This window comes from Ciconia boyciana, chromosome 21 (genome assembly GCF_034638445.1).
Source record: "Ciconia boyciana chromosome 21, ASM3463844v1, whole genome shotgun sequence".
In the NCBI taxonomy this organism is placed as follows: Eukaryota; Metazoa; Chordata; class Aves; order Ciconiiformes; family Ciconiidae; genus Ciconia; species Ciconia boyciana.
Genome location: NC_132954.1, coordinates 3,771,387 through 3,787,698, shown reverse-complemented (window position 1 = coordinate 3,787,698; position 16,312 = coordinate 3,771,387). Strand labels below are relative to the sequence as shown.

General features: G+C 58.8%; 3 protein-coding genes across 6 annotated transcripts in view; 1 reads left to right on the top strand and 2 right to left on the bottom strand.

The window, feature by feature from the left end:
- Positions 1-1,152: 1,152 nt before the first annotated feature.
- Positions 1,153-2,987, top strand: GPR3 (G protein-coupled receptor 3). Its single transcript, XM_072885447.1, has 2 exons — positions 1,153-1,233; positions 1,925-2,987. The coding sequence occupies exon 2, from the start codon at positions 1,941-1,943 to the stop codon at positions 2,925-2,927; it is 987 nt and encodes a 328-aa protein (XP_072741548.1). The 5' UTR covers positions 1,153-1,233; positions 1,925-1,940; the 3' UTR covers positions 2,928-2,987.
- Positions 2,361-9,451, bottom strand: LOC140662227 (uncharacterized). 3 transcript variants are annotated; one of them, XR_012046019.1, is made up of 4 exons: positions 5,622-5,637; positions 4,424-5,166; positions 2,969-3,118; positions 2,361-2,569 (listed from the first exon to the last, which is right to left on the bottom strand). XR_012046019.1 is itself a non-coding variant. In XM_072885444.1 (4 exons), exons 2-3 carry the CDS (start codon positions 6,602-6,604, stop codon positions 4,597-4,599), a joined length of 1,524 nt encoding a protein of 507 aa, XP_072741545.1. In that variant the 5' UTR covers positions 6,605-7,901; positions 9,214-9,451; the 3' UTR covers positions 2,986-3,118; positions 4,424-4,596. The 3 variants fall into 3 exon arrangements, 2 of the variants coding, with proteins under 2 accessions (XP_072741545.1, XP_072741543.1); XM_072885444.1 differs by lacking the exon at positions 2,361-2,569 and adding an exon at positions 9,214-9,451 and having other exon boundaries at positions 2,986-3,118; positions 4,424-5,137; positions 5,622-7,901; XM_072885442.1 differs by lacking the exon at positions 2,361-2,569 and having other exon boundaries at positions 2,986-3,118; positions 4,424-5,137; positions 5,622-9,451.
- A 208-nt stretch (positions 9,452-9,659) lies between these two features.
- Positions 9,660-16,312, bottom strand: part of WASF2 (WASP family member 2) — a 33,151-nt gene continuing 26,498 nt past the window's right edge. Inside the window, exons 8-9 of one of the 2 annotated variants that reach the window (XM_072885446.1) lie at positions 14,669-15,189; positions 9,660-14,182 (exon numbers count right to left, since the gene is read on the bottom strand). In XM_072885446.1, the coding sequence (XP_072741547.1) occupies positions 14,025-14,182; positions 14,669-15,189 (679 nt within the window). In that variant the 3' untranslated portion in view covers positions 9,660-14,024. The remainder of the gene's footprint in view (positions 14,183-14,668; positions 15,190-16,312) is intronic. The other variant, XM_072885445.1, reaches the window with a different exon arrangement.

The window sequence follows — 16,312 nt, the reverse complement described above, 5'->3', positions numbered from 1 at the left end:
CAGCCCGCTGAACACCCTGCCCACGCACTGCCCACGCACTGCCCACGCACTGCCCACGCTGCCCGCCCGCCCGACGCCACTGCACACGCACCGCACGGCCGCAGCCCCCCAGCCCCGCGCCCGGGACACCGCCCCCCGCCCCGGGGCTGCGGGAGGTCCCTCCGCCGGTCCCGCCGTCCCGTCCCCCCCCCCGGGACGCGGCCGCAGCCGTCGGGGATGCGGGGGAGCCCCGCCGGGACCCGGGGCCGCGCCGTCGCGGCGGCGTTCAGCACCGCGAACAGCTCCCGCCGGGCCGGGCCGGGCCGGGCCGAGCCGAACCGAGCCGAGCCGGGCCGGGCCGAGCCCTCCCTGGCCCCTGGCCGGGCTCCGAGGGGGCGGCTGCAGCCGTGCCCAGGAGCACCGGGGGCTCCCGGCCCCAGCGGCGCAGCCCGGCCCGGGCACCCCGGGACCCGCCGCGCTTCGGCAGCGGGGCCGGGACTGGCCAAACCCGCCCGCCCCCCCGGCGGGGGCAGGTTGCTGGGGAAGGCCTGAAATGCACCGGGCTTCGAGGAACCGGCGTGGGGGAGAGTCCCGGCAGGGTCCCGGGGGTGCGCACGCCTTCTCCACCCTCCTCCTCCTCCTGCCCCGGGAGGAGGGCTCCCTGCCAGCCGCCCTTCCCGCAGCACCCCCGGCGGGCCAGGCCTTCCCGGTTCTCTCGGCGATGAATTATTCAGGCCCGCGTGGGAAAGCGGGGACCCGCTGGGGAGGCGGAGGGGGGCTGCGCACCCCCGGCTGTGCGGGGGCGGGGGAGGACCCTGCTTCACACACCCCCTTTTTCCCCCCGGGCCGCCCCCTCCTCTCCCCACGCCCAGCCCGCACAGCGGAGCCCCCAAACCTCTGCAATGGTGGGGGGGCGACCCGGCGCCCCCTCCTCTGCAGCACGGCCCCGCAAGGCCGTGGCGGGGGGAACCGGGCTGGGGGTCCTGGGGCGGGGGGCGGGGGGCTGTTTTTATGAATGGGCTGCTCCATCCCCGGCGCGATTACTATGCGGCGCGCGCGCGCCCGCGCTGCCTCGCGGGGCGCTGATTGGCTCCGGCGCGCCATTGACGTCACAGAGGGGAGAACGGGGCTGGGGGGGGGGCGGCGGTGAGTCACCCCCCACCCCCCACCCCCCGGCGGGGCTCGGGCACTATAACTCGGCGGCGCCCATGGCAGCGGGCCCCCAGCCCGGGCCGCGGCCGAGCATCCCGGCAGGTGAGTGCCCCGCACCGGGGGGGACACGGACACCGGGGGGCGACACGGACACCGCGGGGGGGGAACGACACGGACACCGGGAGGGGGTGTGAGCCCGCTTGGGCAAAGCGCAGCGCTATGGGAAGGAGGGCGAGGGGCAGCCGTGCTCCCCCCCCGGGGCTGTGCTGCCTGCCCGGGTGCCCCGGGAGGGGCAGACCCCCAAGGCAAAGGGGGGTCCCCGGGGCCGGGAGGGCTCCTTTCCCCCCCCGCCGGTGCCGGGTAAGCGGGGCCGCCCCCTCCACTTGCTGCTTGGGAGCCCCCAAGTGTTGCCCCAAAGCCCCGGCGGGGGCGGGGGGCTGAGCCGGGGCCGGTCCCGCTCCCCTGTATTTATCCACCAAAATCGTGCAGTGCACAATCCCCCCAGCAGCTAACGCAGGCAGGAGCGGGCTGGGAGGGGGTTCCCTCCCCCCCACCCCTTTATTCACATATTTATTTCTCTTTGCTTCGAAAAGAATTAAACCCAAAACACCTTGTCCAGAAAAATCCCCTCTGAGCAAACAGCTCAACACACGCCGCTCCGCCCCGCTCCTGGAGACAACTTTTTGGGGGAGGCAGGACTGTCCCTGGGTGGGTGGCACAGGGACAGCTCGGGTGGGTCCCCGCTGCGGGCAGCGGGTGCTGAGGGGGCTGCTCTTGCTTTCGGCTGCGGCAGGTCAGCTTCCGCCAGCATGATGGAGGAAGGGCCCCCCAACTCCAGCGAAGGCCAGCAAGGCTGGTTCACGGCCAGGAACGGCAGCAGCAGCTCCTTGGACCTGGAGTCTGTGGTGCAGCCCCTCGCCTTGAACCCGTGGGACGTCGTCCTCTGCATCTCCGGGACCATTATCTCCTGCGAGAATGCCATCGTGGTGGTGGTCATCTTCTACACCCCAGCTTTCCGGGCTCCTATGTTCCTCCTCATCGGCAGCTTGGCCACAGCCGACCTCCTGGCCGGTTTGGGGTTGATCCTGCATTTTGCCTTTGTCTACTTCATCCCATCGGAGGCGGTCAGCCTGCTCACGGTGGGGCTCCTGGTCACCTCCTTCACGGCCAGCGTCAGCAGCTTGCTGACCATCACCATCGACCGCTACCTGTCCCTCTACAACGCCCTGACCTACTACTCGGAGAAGACGGTCACCAGGACTTATATCATGTTGATCCTCACCTGGGGAGCCTCCATCTGCTACGGGCTCCTGCCCATCATGGGCTGGAACTGCCTGAAGGAGCCCTCCGCCTGCAGCATTGTCAAGCCCCTGACGAAGAACCACCTCATCATCCTCTCCGTCTCCTTCTTCATGGTCTTTGCGGTGATGCTCCAGCTCTACGTGCAGATCTGTAAGATCGTCTGCCGGCACGCCCACCAGATCGCCGTCCAGAGACATTTCCTGGCCAGTTCCCACTACGTCACCACCCGAAAAGGCATCGCCACCTTGGCCGTCATCCTGGGCACCTTCGCTTCGTGCTGGCTGCCCTTCGCCATTTACTGTCTCCTGGGGGATTACAGCTACCCGGCCCTCTACACCTACGTCACTCTCCTCCCCGCCACCTACAACTCCATGATCAACCCCGTCATTTACGCCTTCAGGAACCAGGAGATCCAGAAAGTGCTGTGGACCGTGTGCTGCGGGTGCTTCTCCTCCACCATGCCTTTCCGGTCCCGCTCCCCCAGTGACGTCTGACGCGTCCCCCCCTCCCCAGCCTCTCTGCACCTTTCACTTACCGATTGCGGTTGGGGGATTTTATTTTTTTTTCCCCTTTTCTCTTCATTCCCAGAGACACATCGCAGAAGCTCTCAGAATCAAGCAGCTCTTCCCAGCCCCGTCCTTTTGGGCACAACCCCTTCTCTTCCTCTATTTTTCCACTGTTTGAACTTACAGGAGAGAAAAACATATTTTTTATCCATAATATAATCTATATTTATGCGTGCGCGCGTGAGAGAGAGGGGGGAGATCCTCATATTTTCTTTAAAACTATTTATGATGCTTTATTTTTTTAAGGGGGGGCGATACCGGGAACGTTCGCTCCCCGCTTGCTTTTTTTACAGCCTCGTTATTTACCTCAGATAGTTAAAATATATTTTGTACGTTTGGGGAGGGGGGGGGAGACTCGCTTGCCGGAGGAGGAGGGATTCAAAACCACCCCCTTCTCCCAGCTGTCCATCCATTTATTTATTATTTTTAAATTATTATTTAATATGATTTCCATGCCCCTCCCGCCCGCCCAGCGCTGGGGCTTGCTGCCCTCTAGTGCTCACTGCCTTCGGGCAGAGGGTGCTGCCGGAGGCTCTGCACCCCCAAACCCAGCAGCTTCGGGGTCCCCTGGGTGCTTCCCCCCCCTCTCATGGCACCCAGGGCTGCCCCCCCCTCCACCAAAGCCTTTTTTTGCACTGGGACTGGATTTGCACATTTTGCGGGGGGAGGATGGATGCGAAGAGGCCCCTTGGGAAGGGGACCCCTCGGTGGGGTGCTGCAGAGAGGGGGTTAGGGTGGGGGGGGGCTGCTTCTTGTTTACAACCATGGGGGGGGGAAATAAAAGTAATTTGTGATACGAGGTGCGGCTGTTTGATGCTGGGGAGGGGATGGATTGGGATGGCGTCTCCCATGGCGAGGTGGGGGAGAGCAGGTTGAGGTCCCCACGTCGTCGCCCCGAGTCCAGGCAGGGCCTTCTCCCCGCTCCGTTTCCCCGTGCTCGGTTAAGAAATCCCAAGCGACAGCACTTCCCCCACCCATCACATCCTGTTAGCAGGAGCTGGCCCCGGGGGAGCAGCACCGAGGGCCTTGGCCATCCTCATCCTCACAGCGGTCCAGTGCCCGGCAGGCAGAGGGGCTGCATCCAGCCTCGTGCCGTTATTGCCACCCTGATCAGAGCAAGATCCCGGGCAGCTGCCTGCACCCCGGCCCCTGTCCCGGCGAGGGTGGCACAGGAGGGCTCGGGGCTCTGCCCAGGACCCCTGCACCGAGGCGCACGTGCTGCAAGAGCCACCACTCAAATAAGCTCAGGGACGCCCATCATTGCTGCCCACGCTGTTTGCATGCAGTGCTCATCACAGGGAAGGCAGGGTTAATGATGGCAAAGCTAATTAGGGCAGCTTGTCCCCTCCGGTAGCAGGGCTCTGCGCCCCGAGAGCCCCCCCGTGCCCCTGCCCACCCCGGTCAGGCAGCAGCAGGTTTCTTACAGGCATTTGTGCATCCGCAGACACGCCGGGATGTGGCAGAGCCCAGGGCTGAAGAGCAGCCGGAGCCCAGCCGGGTGCTGCGGCGTGGGCGGTGCAGGATGCGTGCCGGCCCCCGAGGCTTCGCTTCACCTTGGACTCGGGGACCTGGTGGCAGCCCGGAGGGTTGGTGCTGTTTATTGCAAAGGAAATAAAGTTTTCCGTCCGCTTCTCGGCCGAGCTGAGCGCTGGAGAGGGGTTAGAGCAGCAAGCGTCGAGGGGAGGTGGGGCTGGGGAGAGGCTGAAGGACCCGCAGACCACGTCTCCTGCTCTCCAGGGGCTGGGCTCAGCGCTGAGGACAGGATTGGGGAATTTGGGGCTCCCCTTGTCCCCACTGAGGTTAAGCCAGGGGGGAAAGGAGCAAAGCTCAAGGGTTGGAGACACCCATCGTACCCCGGGGCTGAGCTGAGGACCCTCCGTCCCTCAGCCAGGGGATAGTTCCCAAGCCCACCTCCCCCGGCAGCGAAAAATCCTCTAATTCCCAGCCCCGCTTTATGCACGGGCAGTTTGTACCTGGTTGTTCTTATGTCAACATTGTACGGCAGCTTAAATAGCTTTCCTCTCCCTCGCGCTTCCCCCGCTGATGTCTTCAGAGGGAGCAGCCACAGCCCCTTGGCTTCTCCACGGTGGGCAAGCCCGGCCAGTCCCTCGTGCTCCCTGGGGTCCCTGTCACCTGCCCTGGGGACAGGGTGACACGCTGGGGTTTGCTGCAGGATGTGCAAGCACGTGACACGAAGGCAGCACCGTGCAGGGCTGCTGGGACCCCCTCAGGCTCCCACCCACTGTGGCTGGCGGTGGGGTGGGCACAGGGCTGCAGCCCCCAGCTCCTGGCAGGGCTGCGCCGGAGCCGATGGGCTTCCCAAATTCATCCAGGGGGGATTCACAGGGCTCAGGAGCTGGGGTGAGCCCACAGCCACCGCCCGGCATCAAAAGCCACCGCGACCCAGCCGCATCGCACCACGTCAGGCCAAGGGGCCGCCTGTGCCCGGCTCCCCCCACGGCCGGCAATTCGGGAGCCCTTGTACCCACCACCATGGGTCCCCTGAGAACGTCACCCCTCGCAGCCCTGTCCCCTGCTGCCACCAGACACGACGGTGGCCGTCGCACAGCGCGTGGCTGCCCTGTGTGCCGCTTCCCGGCTGGGAAACCCTTCGGCTCCTACCTGTGTCCGATTCCCTCCTGCCAGGACGGACGAGGAAAGCTGAGGCTGAGCAGGGGGCTGGAGGAAGCCGGGACCCCGACCCTGCCGCCGTGCTGGTTGGTCTCCCGGCACGCTAGCCAGTGAGTCCGGCGATGATCCGAAGGAGCGAGATCCTTCAGGGGACGGAGCAGGCAGCACTGAGCGGGGAGATAAACAGCCCGCAGCAGGGCCCAGCCTGCTCCCTTTTTCGGTGGAGAAAGATGCAGAAAGCGGAGGTATAAAAAATAGTCAAATCCATCCGAGAAGGCGCCTGAGTGCCGAGCAGCCACCCCCACGCCACCAATGTGCAGGAGAGGCTCGGGGGGAACCAACGGCCCAGCTTTGGGGTTAAAATACGAGCTAAGAGGCTGTGAGCAGGATAAAGGCGTGGGCACGCCATCACCCCAGCTGTGCACGCACATCTGGCAGGCCCAGCCCTCCCCAGGCACCCTCTGCCCAGCACCACGGCTCCCTGCAGATGCCGTGAGCCACAGGCAGCCTCTCGCCTCCAAACCCTGCCTGTGCTGCAGCGAGGGCACGGGGCTCCGGGCGGGTTTTGCTCCCCTTCCCTGCTGCAGGCAGTCCCTGCCCCGTTGGCAGCAGTGGGGCTCGGCTACAGCTCCAAGCGCCTGCCCTTTGCCACCTTGCCGGGAGCAGGGACACCGGGCAAGAGCGCTGGCAGTAACCACGGCAAAGCCAGGGCGGGTTCCTGCCAGGCAAGAGCCCTCCCTCCCCTCATCCTGGTGCCAAAACCAGGGAGGCTTTGCCAGCTTGGAGGATGGAGGGAGGTCAATGCTACCCCAAAAACCTCCCACCAGTGCCCTGAACCCCAACTGACCTGTCCGGGGCAGAGCCGAGAGCTGTCCATCGCCCACACCGCATCCTGGGGATGGGTCTCTGCTCCCGGTGATGTACCAGGGTGCCTGTGGTGGGTGCGTCCCGGTGGGGAGCATGAGCCCCGACATCCCCTCTGCACCACGGTGGGCGGCCGGGCTGGGAATGCTGGGCCATGGGGAGGGCTGAGCAGCTCTGGTTATTGGTCTGGGTTACATTTAAATGAGAAACCTCAGCCCTGGCTTGGGGGATTTTGTTTCCTTGGAAGCGGGAGCAGGCAGGAAATGAAGAAAACGCGGCCCTGCTCGTAAGCGTTTTACCAAATGCCGAAGGCAGCGGGGCAGCGGGAGGCATTTCCCAGTGCAGCTCGGGCTGCGGAGCATTGTCCCCGGCCACCACCGGAGCCACGGCTCCGGGAGGCATTGGCCAGCGCTTCCCAGGGAAGAGAGCCTGGCCCAAAGCACTGCTCGGGGCGGGAGACAGCAAACAGCAGGGTGGACAGCAGGTCTCTCTCTAGCACCCAGCAGCCTCCCATTTTATTCCTGCAGCAACATGCGATGCAGAAGGCGGCTTCGTGCCACCAGCCCTTGGCTGCCTGGCCCGGGGTGCAGGGACCCAGGGGTGGCAGCACCCTCTGCTCCCCATCAGCAGCTCAGGGAGGACCAGGCACCCACGCTGGCTCGGGGCTGGGGCTTTGTCTAAATCGCCCTGGCCTGGAGACGGCGATGGGGAGCGCGATTTGGCCCTGGCCGCAGCCCCAGCTCCACGGCGGCTGCCTTAAGCCCTCCACATGCAGGCGCTGGCCTTTGCGGGAGCGGATGAGCCCAGCGCAGAGCTGCTGCCCTGCCAGACTGCAGAAACTTGAGCTCCAAATACATAATTCCTCTGGCACCCTGTGGTTATTTGTGAGCTGCTGTGAGCAGATGGAAGAGTTACAGATAAAGCCATCCGCAGCACGGGAGCCGATTGCCTTCCCCCCACAACCGCGTAGGCAACAGCAAAGGCAGGGAGGAGGGAAAAGAGGGGGAAAAAAAAAAAAAAAAGGCAGAAAGAGAGCGAGAGAAGAAGGAGTCAGCCATTTCTACAGGGGCTGAGCTGCCATCTCAGCACACCTACGTGCAAGAAACGGGGACTCTCAGCTGGCAGCGGGCCCTTCCCGGGGAGTTGGAAGAGGGTAGTGCTCTCCCACCACCCATGGATGCTTGGCTAACGAAGGCAGCGCGAGTCGGGGGTGACATTGGCAAGGCAGAGCGCTGCCACACACTGGGAGAGCAGGCTGTTAACGCTGATCAGAGCTGGCAGCGCCTGCACTCGCTTTGGTCCCAGAGGGGGAATTAAGGGAGAGAAGCTGACGTCAGTCGTGGAAAGGACACGCAGCCCACTCATCCAAGGCAGCCGGCAGCATCTTCTGGGTGTTGCTAACACCACCTTGAAGGAGAAAATTAAATAGGACTTTGGAGACAGGGGCTCCTGTGAAGCCAGAGCCCGGCCAGCTGTGATCCGGTGCCGAGCCCCTTGGAAGAGACAGACAGGCAAACACATCAAAGGCTGGGGCCAAGGCCAGAGTGCCAAGGCACAGCAGAGCCTGAGAGACTCTCCCCCAGCTGCAAGCAGCTCCTCCATAAGAAACTGCTGCTCACAAAAAGGGCTCGGGCTCCGAGAGCACCAGCACACGATTAATCTCGCTGCTGGGCTTCTCCTCCCTGCACGGAGCTGAACCCCGAGCCGAGGAGCAGCAGCGGAGGGGAGGCTCCTCAGCCTCCAGGAGCTCTCCCCGGCTCCGTGGGTTGCTTGCAGAGGCGGAGGGTGAAGCGTGGGGCCCTGTGATCTCCTGGCTGGGGGCAGGTGGGCTACCGGGGAAGGCGGATCAGGCAGCGAGATTTCCCCATCTGTCTTTTAGGGGGGTAAACCAGCACAACGCTCACTGATACATACCCCCACTTCCCAAAGATGACTTTCAAAGGTTGGTACCCCAAAAACACAGGGCTGTGTGCTAGCATGTACCCCCAAAAAGCAGAGGCAGCGAATTAGCACTGGCCACAGCTGCACCCATCCAGATAAGGGAGCCGAGGACGCTGGCTGCTCCTCCCGGATTCGAGATGGAGCCAAGAGCCAGGACAGGCAGCACCAGGGAGCATGGATGCCCAAGAGATCCCTCCTTCCCCTGCCCTCCGCGCCCCAGCACGACTAAAGGGCTTGCTTGTTCAGAAGCTGGCAAGGCCAATTAATCTAATGAGGTTTTGCAGCCAGGGACTATTGTCAGCCAAGAAAGGCACAGCGCTGCAGAGCGAGTGCACGGGTGTCTCCTGGAAGCCAAGGGAATTTGGCAGAGCAAAGCTCGCGGTAAAAGCAGGGACGGGGAGCAGCAGGGACGGATCCTTTTGTTGCTCTCCACCGACCGGCGAGAAAATACACCCGCACAAGAGGCTCACGTACCAAGCCCAGACAAGGCACCTGAAAACAGGGCCAGGAGCCATGGCTGCTGCGGCTGGGGCCAGGCAGATTAACTGCAGAAGGGACCTTGAGCAGCTGAAAGGGAGGCAAAAAAAAAAAAAAAGCAGAAGCAGCCCCCTCCCACCCCAGCTGCAGCAGCTCCGCTCTTGCAAGATGGAGCACAGGCTCATTTCGTATGGCAGGGAGCACACACGGGAGGCTGGTAGCTCCTCCTGGATCGCGCTTCCTTGGCGCCTTACCCATCGCAGGCAGCACTAACTACCACCATCGATAATCCTCAACCCACCTTGGCATGGCTGCATTTTGGTACTGGAAGAGGCTCCTGCGCGGATGGTGTTTGCAAGACAGCTTGGGTCCCGCTGGCCTTCTTCATGCCCAGGCACCTGCGGACAGGACACAGCCCGGGCGCCCTCGATGAAACGTCGAATGCAGGCAGGCTCCCCACATTACACCCCAGCAGCCCTGTGAGATGCACTACGGGACACAAGTCGTACAGGCACGAGCCGCTCGCGTGGCCCAGCACCTCCCTGTGCTCCTGGGCAGGAGAAGTCACACGCAGACAAGTCGCAGCAGCCCCTCTGCCCTGGACCAGCCACTGTCCACGTGCGAAGGACCACGCCGCAGCTCCCCAACACATGCCCGGAGTAACACACGCAGGCACCGATTGGATAGAAAGGTTTTATCAAGTTTACAGTTTTAAAAAAGGATCAAAAAAATTATTTTTTTTTTTTTACATGTAAATTACAAAAAAATTTGCTATTGGGATCTTCATCCAGGCATTACTGAGCTGATTATAAAAAAAAAAAAAAAGGCAGCGGGAAAGCCTGGCTTACACAGCAACCGACAGGGAAAAGCACAGACAGACGTTACAGGGGAAGACAGAAGGCAGCGAGTCTGCGCCGGGATGCACAGGTACGGACACGGACCGGGCTCCGCTCCCGCAGCAGCTCTACGCCCGCTGCATCCGTGCACGTGAGGCGGCAGAGTCTGGCCATCAGTGTTTATTTTGCAGGGGTAAGAAAACCAAACACGTCTACAGTATTTTGCTCATGAGGTTGTGTTTTTTTTTCTTTTTTCTAAGCGGAGTTTCACTGCTGAAACTCCTTTGGTCTGAAGTGAGGAACCCCCTGCACCCTGAGAGTAGCCGTCAAACATCGCCCTTCCGACCCCTGGCCTGGCTGGGTCCTTCGAGGGCACTTCCCATCTCTCCTCCCACCATATCTTCTGCTCAGCAATAAACCCCTAAGATACAAGTGGAATAATTACTCTTATAAATATATTTATATCATGTAGGAAAATAAGGCACTTGAGGAGGGTTACAGCTCGTCTAATTCTATGACATTCTAATCAGGAAGAAAAACGGGTTAGTTTCTGAAATGAATTAAAATTAATGTTAATACAGCAATAAAAACATCCGATCCACTTCCCACTTCAAGGCTTTGTTTAAAAAGGAAGAGAAGAAAGCACCCCAAGAAATCCAACAGCAATGAAACCTGACCCGGGGCAGCTGCATCTGCCCCACGCGAGGCCCTGCCAGCCAGCTCCTCGCCGGAGCCCGTCAAGGGCAGGTACTTTCAGAAGAGGCACATTAAATAAGTTCACGGACTGAAAATATATATCCTTTCCCTGAAACGACACTCCGCACAGTTTCTCGGCCATCTGGGACCTCCAGGAGCCCCTTCCCTCGGTCTGGTCTGGTGCTTTGGGTCTGATAAGGAGAGGAGAAAGCAGTGAAGGTCACCGACTGCGGATGAGGCTCCAGGCTGAGCCCAGGGAGCCGGGACGAGGCTTTCCCTGCGAGCATGGGAAGGGGGGCGGCGGGGGAAAGGCTGCCGGGAGCAGCAGCCAAGCACTGCGGGCGAGGACACCGGGAGAATGTTTAACCAGGAGCACGGCGCCGGGAAGGGGAAGGCAGCGGCGGCCTGCCCGAACTCGCCGTGCGTGGGGAGGGAGCGAGCACGCCCCGAGCGAACGGCTCCCGTGACGGGCGAAATGGCTGCTCCGGCTCTGCGTCTCCATATGGACGCAGGTCGGGCTGAAATGGAAAGATGGGGAGGACCCCAGCTGCCAGCTCTCGCTTTTGGCTTTGTGAAATGCTTGAGGTTCGCCCGCCGCGCCGTTCAACCCAGCCTTACGTGGAAAAAGGGGAGGAAGGAGCAAGTTAACTCGAAATGACAGAGATGGCAGGGGAGGCCAGCACAGGCCCTCGGTCTACATGGGGCAGCAGCCCTGCAGTTACAGCACAGCTGCTCTGTCCTGCAAAGGTTGTTTTTGGCACCTCTCCTCTTCCCCTACTGGTTTAAGAAACATTAAGCTTACTTGGTGGCCCAGCGCTCTGCGATTTTGCAACGATACTCAAAAGACGGTCACTTTACACCAGTTGTTTCTCAGGGATCTCCACGCTAGGCTCATACCACTCCTTTTTGCAATCAAAGATTTAAAAAAAACAACCAACCAACCTTCCCTACCTGTCCACAGCCCTTCTGTTTAGGCTCCAGCAGTTTTGATTCTCACCTCAGGATGCGAGTTTGAAAGCAGAAGGTGGTTACAGCAGGCTTGCACGGACAAAGCAGCGTCCCTCCTGCTGCCAGGAGGGCCTTGCAAGCAGGCGAGGCAGTCGGAGGAGCCGACTCCACCCGCAGCCATGCCAGATCGCCCACACAGCATCCTTGTGCAACAGGCAGCGCATGGGGCAACCGTGTCCCTGACACCCCGAGGCACGGCCCTGCCTGACAGACCATCCATCTGGGTCACAGAGAATATGGCACTTTTCTGTATTTCACACGACAAGAATACTCGCTCCCCTTTCCCAACAGGGGCCAAGTCTAGTTAAGGCAATTTAAAATTAACCCACGTTTGGCATTTGCGAGCTCCTCGCTTCCCTGGGTGATAATGCTGTCAGCCTGGGTTAGCTTAAAGGTCCGTTTTCCCCAGGAACCTGTCTCCGAGAGAAGCCAGAGGAGGATGCTTACAGAAAGAGCAGAAAAACAAGAGGCAGTGATTCTCCTCTAGCTCCCCTTACCCAGCTTGCAGCAATAATCAGTTTGCATTTCCAAGTCCTTCCACTGCACGATGGCTCACTGGCACTCGAGGGGTTTGTTCCCTCTTCCAGAACCTGGAACTAGCGCTGCTCAGATGTTCCCAGCCCATTGGGATGCCCTTTGCATCCTGCCTAGCAGCTGATTTGCAGACAAAAAAATCTGATGGTGTAGCAGTCCAGTAAATCTCTCCTGATTATGCTCAGGGTCGCACTGGATCTCAGCTTGATCCGCACACCAGAAAAGCCCATCCTCCAGGCCCTTATCTGCTCTTTCAAAGATTAAAAATGCACGCGCACACACACAAGAAATCAGTAAGAACTCAATGGCACAAACTGAAGCCATCAATCAAACTCCAAGAAGGATTTTCAGCAACCTGGCAGCCTCGGGCTGGGCCCGGCGTTCCAGGTATCAGCAACATCATTAAACGAGGCAAGCCAGAGAAGAACGAACAGGCACAGGCTGGCAAAATACTTAACAATAGGAAAGGCAAAGAGGTTGGAGAGTCGCTCTTAATGGGACATGCAGCTGGTCCCACCCCACAACAGCTGGACCCATGACCTCCAAAAGGCTTTGGAATTGCTTTCTTGCATGACCCTGACAGAGAGTCATGTCCAAATTAAAATACACATCTGTAGCATGGGGAGTATTTGTTTCTAGATTTCCAAGATATGCTTATATTCTATGTAAAGTAATATAAAACGGCAATAAAACCTAGGTCAGCTAGTTCAAGTTCACCATTTTCTCCCCCTGCCAGTACTGTGTCTGTAGTGAGCAGCCTGGGAATTCATAGGGTTAGTGAGGAGAAGAAACGTTTTCTTAAAATTAACTAACGAATTACAGTAACAAAATTATGGGAAAAGGCACAGGTTAGGTCTGATGTAACTGATGGGCAACTCAGTTCACACACAAGATGTTTTTAGGCACACAAACTCCCCTCCTTAGGTGGAAGGGAAGAGGAAGCAAAGGTAATACCAGCATTTTCTGCTACTCAAGTCCCTGTGTAAAAAGCATGGTCACCCTGCTAGAAAAAGCACCTCTTCAAACCGACTGCAGCATTGTCCTGAACAGGCCAAAGAGACCAAAGTGCCTGGTGTTCAGAGAACCCCTCCCCACATCATCTCTCTGCTCTAGGCACTTTTTTTTTTTTCTTTTTTAAACACACTCTCAGCATGAATTGGAGAAATCAGCAAAGCAGAGTTTCGCCACTGCTCAGTGCTGACCACACAGATGTGTCTCAGTGGGGCAGTGGCTCTGCTCTCCCAGAAGCAGGAAGCCGAGCAACTGTTCTGCGCCGGCTTTGCATCCCTTTGTGCAAGTCTCCTTTGCCAGACTTGGGGAAGCAGTCCAGGAGATTTGAGGAAGGTAAAGGCAGCTTTTAAAATAATAATTAAAAAAAAAAGTCCCTCCTCACATTGCACCCAATGCACTCCACAGCCCTGGAGCCAGGAAGCACACCCCACACAGGGTAGTCTGGAAATAACACTAGGGGGGTCAGAGGGGAAAGAATTGTGCACTATTGCCAAAACCTGATTATTTGACAGCGGGATGCAGCAGAGAACTGACATTTAAAGCCCATTTTCTTGCAGCGCTACCAGTATTCACTGGAAAGGAAGAGCCATCAGATCAACTGTCTGCTGTTGCAATGAGAAAACTAGCTGAAAATGTCCTTCATCTGAAAGGCCACGCGGCCGCAACAGGATCATCCATCCTTACTTTAAAAATCCCTCAGGATGGAGGGTTTATATGTGCTCTGCCTGGTGGCACCAAGAATCTGGAGGTTTAGCTCTCTTAAATAAGCAACCGTTACACCCCCTCCAGCTAAATCCCAACACCGCATCCTCAGTGTCCGTGAGGAGACCTTTTGGAAAGGCAGAGCACAAAGTCCTGCCAAAGCTGGAGGGGGACAGAGAGGGGAGATATGCTGCTGGTTGTCTGAAAACCCTTGGCACATCTTTGGTTATGGGATGAAAGAGGAAGTGGTGGAAGGTTTGGCCACCTGATTCTTTAAGAAGATGTTAACCCAGGAGAGAAGGGGAAGAAGGGGACAGGACCATGGTTAATCCGACCATTCGTCCTCATCAAACTCCGAAGAGTCATCCTCAGAGTCGCTGTACTCCACAGCGATGCGGCGTGACAGGATCGTTGCCACATCGTTGCCCACAACGTCCCGCTTCTCCTGTTCCCGCTGCTCCTCCACCTTGCGGAGCTGGAAGCCTGTTGGGAAGAAGGCAATGGAGGGGATCATGCAAAGGCTTTGGTCACCCTGAAATCTCCAAAGCAGCCATCCCTTTGACACAATCCTCCGAGCAAGGCAGCCTGTCTTCTGCCAGCAAGTACTGGACACGCTGTGGGATAACACTGACGGTGAATGACAGCCAAGACAGGCTGGGTGGGCAGGAGGAATGGGAAGCGAATTGTTTCTGTGCTCCTCTGAGGGGTTACACCACTGCTGTTCAGTCCACTCGCAAACTTGGACCACACCAATTCCAGCACTGCCGTCTCCAAAGGTGCAGGCGGAGGCATAAAACCTTGTGAGGCTGTCATCAGGGTGGGCAGACAAGGAGGGACCACAAGGGACAGGTCTCAAGCAGCGAGGCAGTCACACCACTGCTCACGAGATGGCTCCCAAGTGCTCGCACTGGGATACTCTGGGGTTTTCCAGAGGCAAAGGAGAAAGTTGGTATTGAAACAAAACCTTACCTTGACGAATAGCTGAAAGCAGATCACTCCTGGCATCGCTAACCGCAGGCAAGGATGACTTGGGCTTGGAGGCAGAGGCGTCTGAGGGGGGAGGAGGGGGGGGGGGACCAGCCAGGCCACTGGAAGACAGAGGCGGGGGGCCAGGAGGAGGCGGTGGTGGAGGGGGAGGCGGCACGCTCCCGCTGCCCGGCTGCGGCAGCGGAGGTGGGAGCACGCTGGCATATTCGACTGCTGGAGGGGGCGGTGGTGGCGGCGGGGCAGCAAACTCGGGGTGAGGAGGGAAAGAAGGGGGCGAGGGTGGTGGTGGGGTTCCCGGGGACGGGAAGCCCATGGGAGGTGGTGGAGGGGGGGTGCTTCCCACCAGTGGTGGTGGTGGAGGTGGTGCCGGAGGGGGAGCAAAGCCCGGCCGGGCTGCTGAGGGGGATCCGATCGGAGGAGCTGGTGGCGGGTGACTCGGGCTAACCAGGCTGGATCGTTTGGTCCCTCCAGAACCAGAACCTCTTTGGTTGTCTACAGGATAGCTGTTGCAACAGAAGGAGAGAAATAAATAAGGCTATTAGCTGCGAGGCCAGATTAGGCTGTACAATCTCAATGCTAACGCAAATCATGTGTGTTTGTTGCAGTCCTGACAAAAATCTAAGTTCCAGCTTCAACTGGTGTTTCCATGAGACCTCACTCTTTGGTTTTAGTTCCCTCACAGTGTTTCTTTTGGCCTACACCACCAGAACAAAGGCAAGCTTCTGGGGACTGGCAGAAATGCTATCATCCGTCCCATCTCCCAGGCTGACAAGAACATGAGCCACCTCACCTCTCCGCCAGAGGCCAGGCGTCACGTCTGAGCTCAGAGCAGCCTCCTGGCTTAAGCGCTCCTGCAGCAATGCAAGCCACTACCCCTCCATGCTGAGGTCAGACTTATGACACGCCAAGCAGGGATGTCTACCGTGATAAATCGCACAAGGACTGGTGGGTGTGCCAGGAAAGCATATGCTCTGAACACCTGCTAGGAACAGATCTCTTCACTGGATTCCACGGCTCAGAGCTGGAGTGCAGCAGCCATGTCTCATAGCTCGCCGTGGGGAGTGAAGAGGAAGACATGGAAACCCAACATACTTTTAAGGAAAACACCAATTCTTGAGTGACTGAATCTCCCGTTTATGGAAGCTGTGTTATACCAGAAAACATTACTGCCCATAAGATACTCTAATACCCTATGTACGTGTAAAGGAAGCCCTAAATTGCCATCTCCCTCCACAGCAAAACAGAAAAATAAGGTACATTTGCCACAAAACCAGCACAGTTTTTAACAGTGCACCATGCTGATCCAAGACAGACTACTGGAGATCAAACCTAGCTCCCAGGGTTCTTTAAAAACAACCACCAAAACAAAACCAGAGAGGGGAGATCTCTGTGGTTAGGCAGAGATCTAAGCAACTGCATAAGGCAGTGTAAGCTTCATCTGAAAGCTCGTTTCTGCTCTACCCTAGAGGAACATGCTGCAGAGTGGAGTGCTTGGTCTCTGTGACACATCAGAAGAGCCTTTCCTGCAGCATTGCTGCCTTTGGATAAGATGGAGACAAGTTAACACAGTCCCGTCTATCAGACATACTTCCTCCTATTACTCTTGACTCTGTTTTACTGCCTTTA

Excerpts from the sequence above, each read along its gene's own strand:
- GPR3 (XM_072885447.1), top strand. The coding sequence starts at position 1,941 with ATGATGGAGGAAGGGCCCCCCAACTCCAGCGAAGGCCAGCAAGGCTGG.
- LOC140662227 (XM_072885442.1), bottom strand. The coding sequence starts at position 6,604 with ATGTCGGGGCTCATGCTCCCCACCGGGACGCACCCACCACAGGCACCC. Across the intron at positions 5,138-5,621 it reads CAGGAGGGAATCGGACACAG|GGCAGGTGACAGGGACCCCA; the intron begins GTAGGAGCCGAA and ends CCCTGTCCCCAG.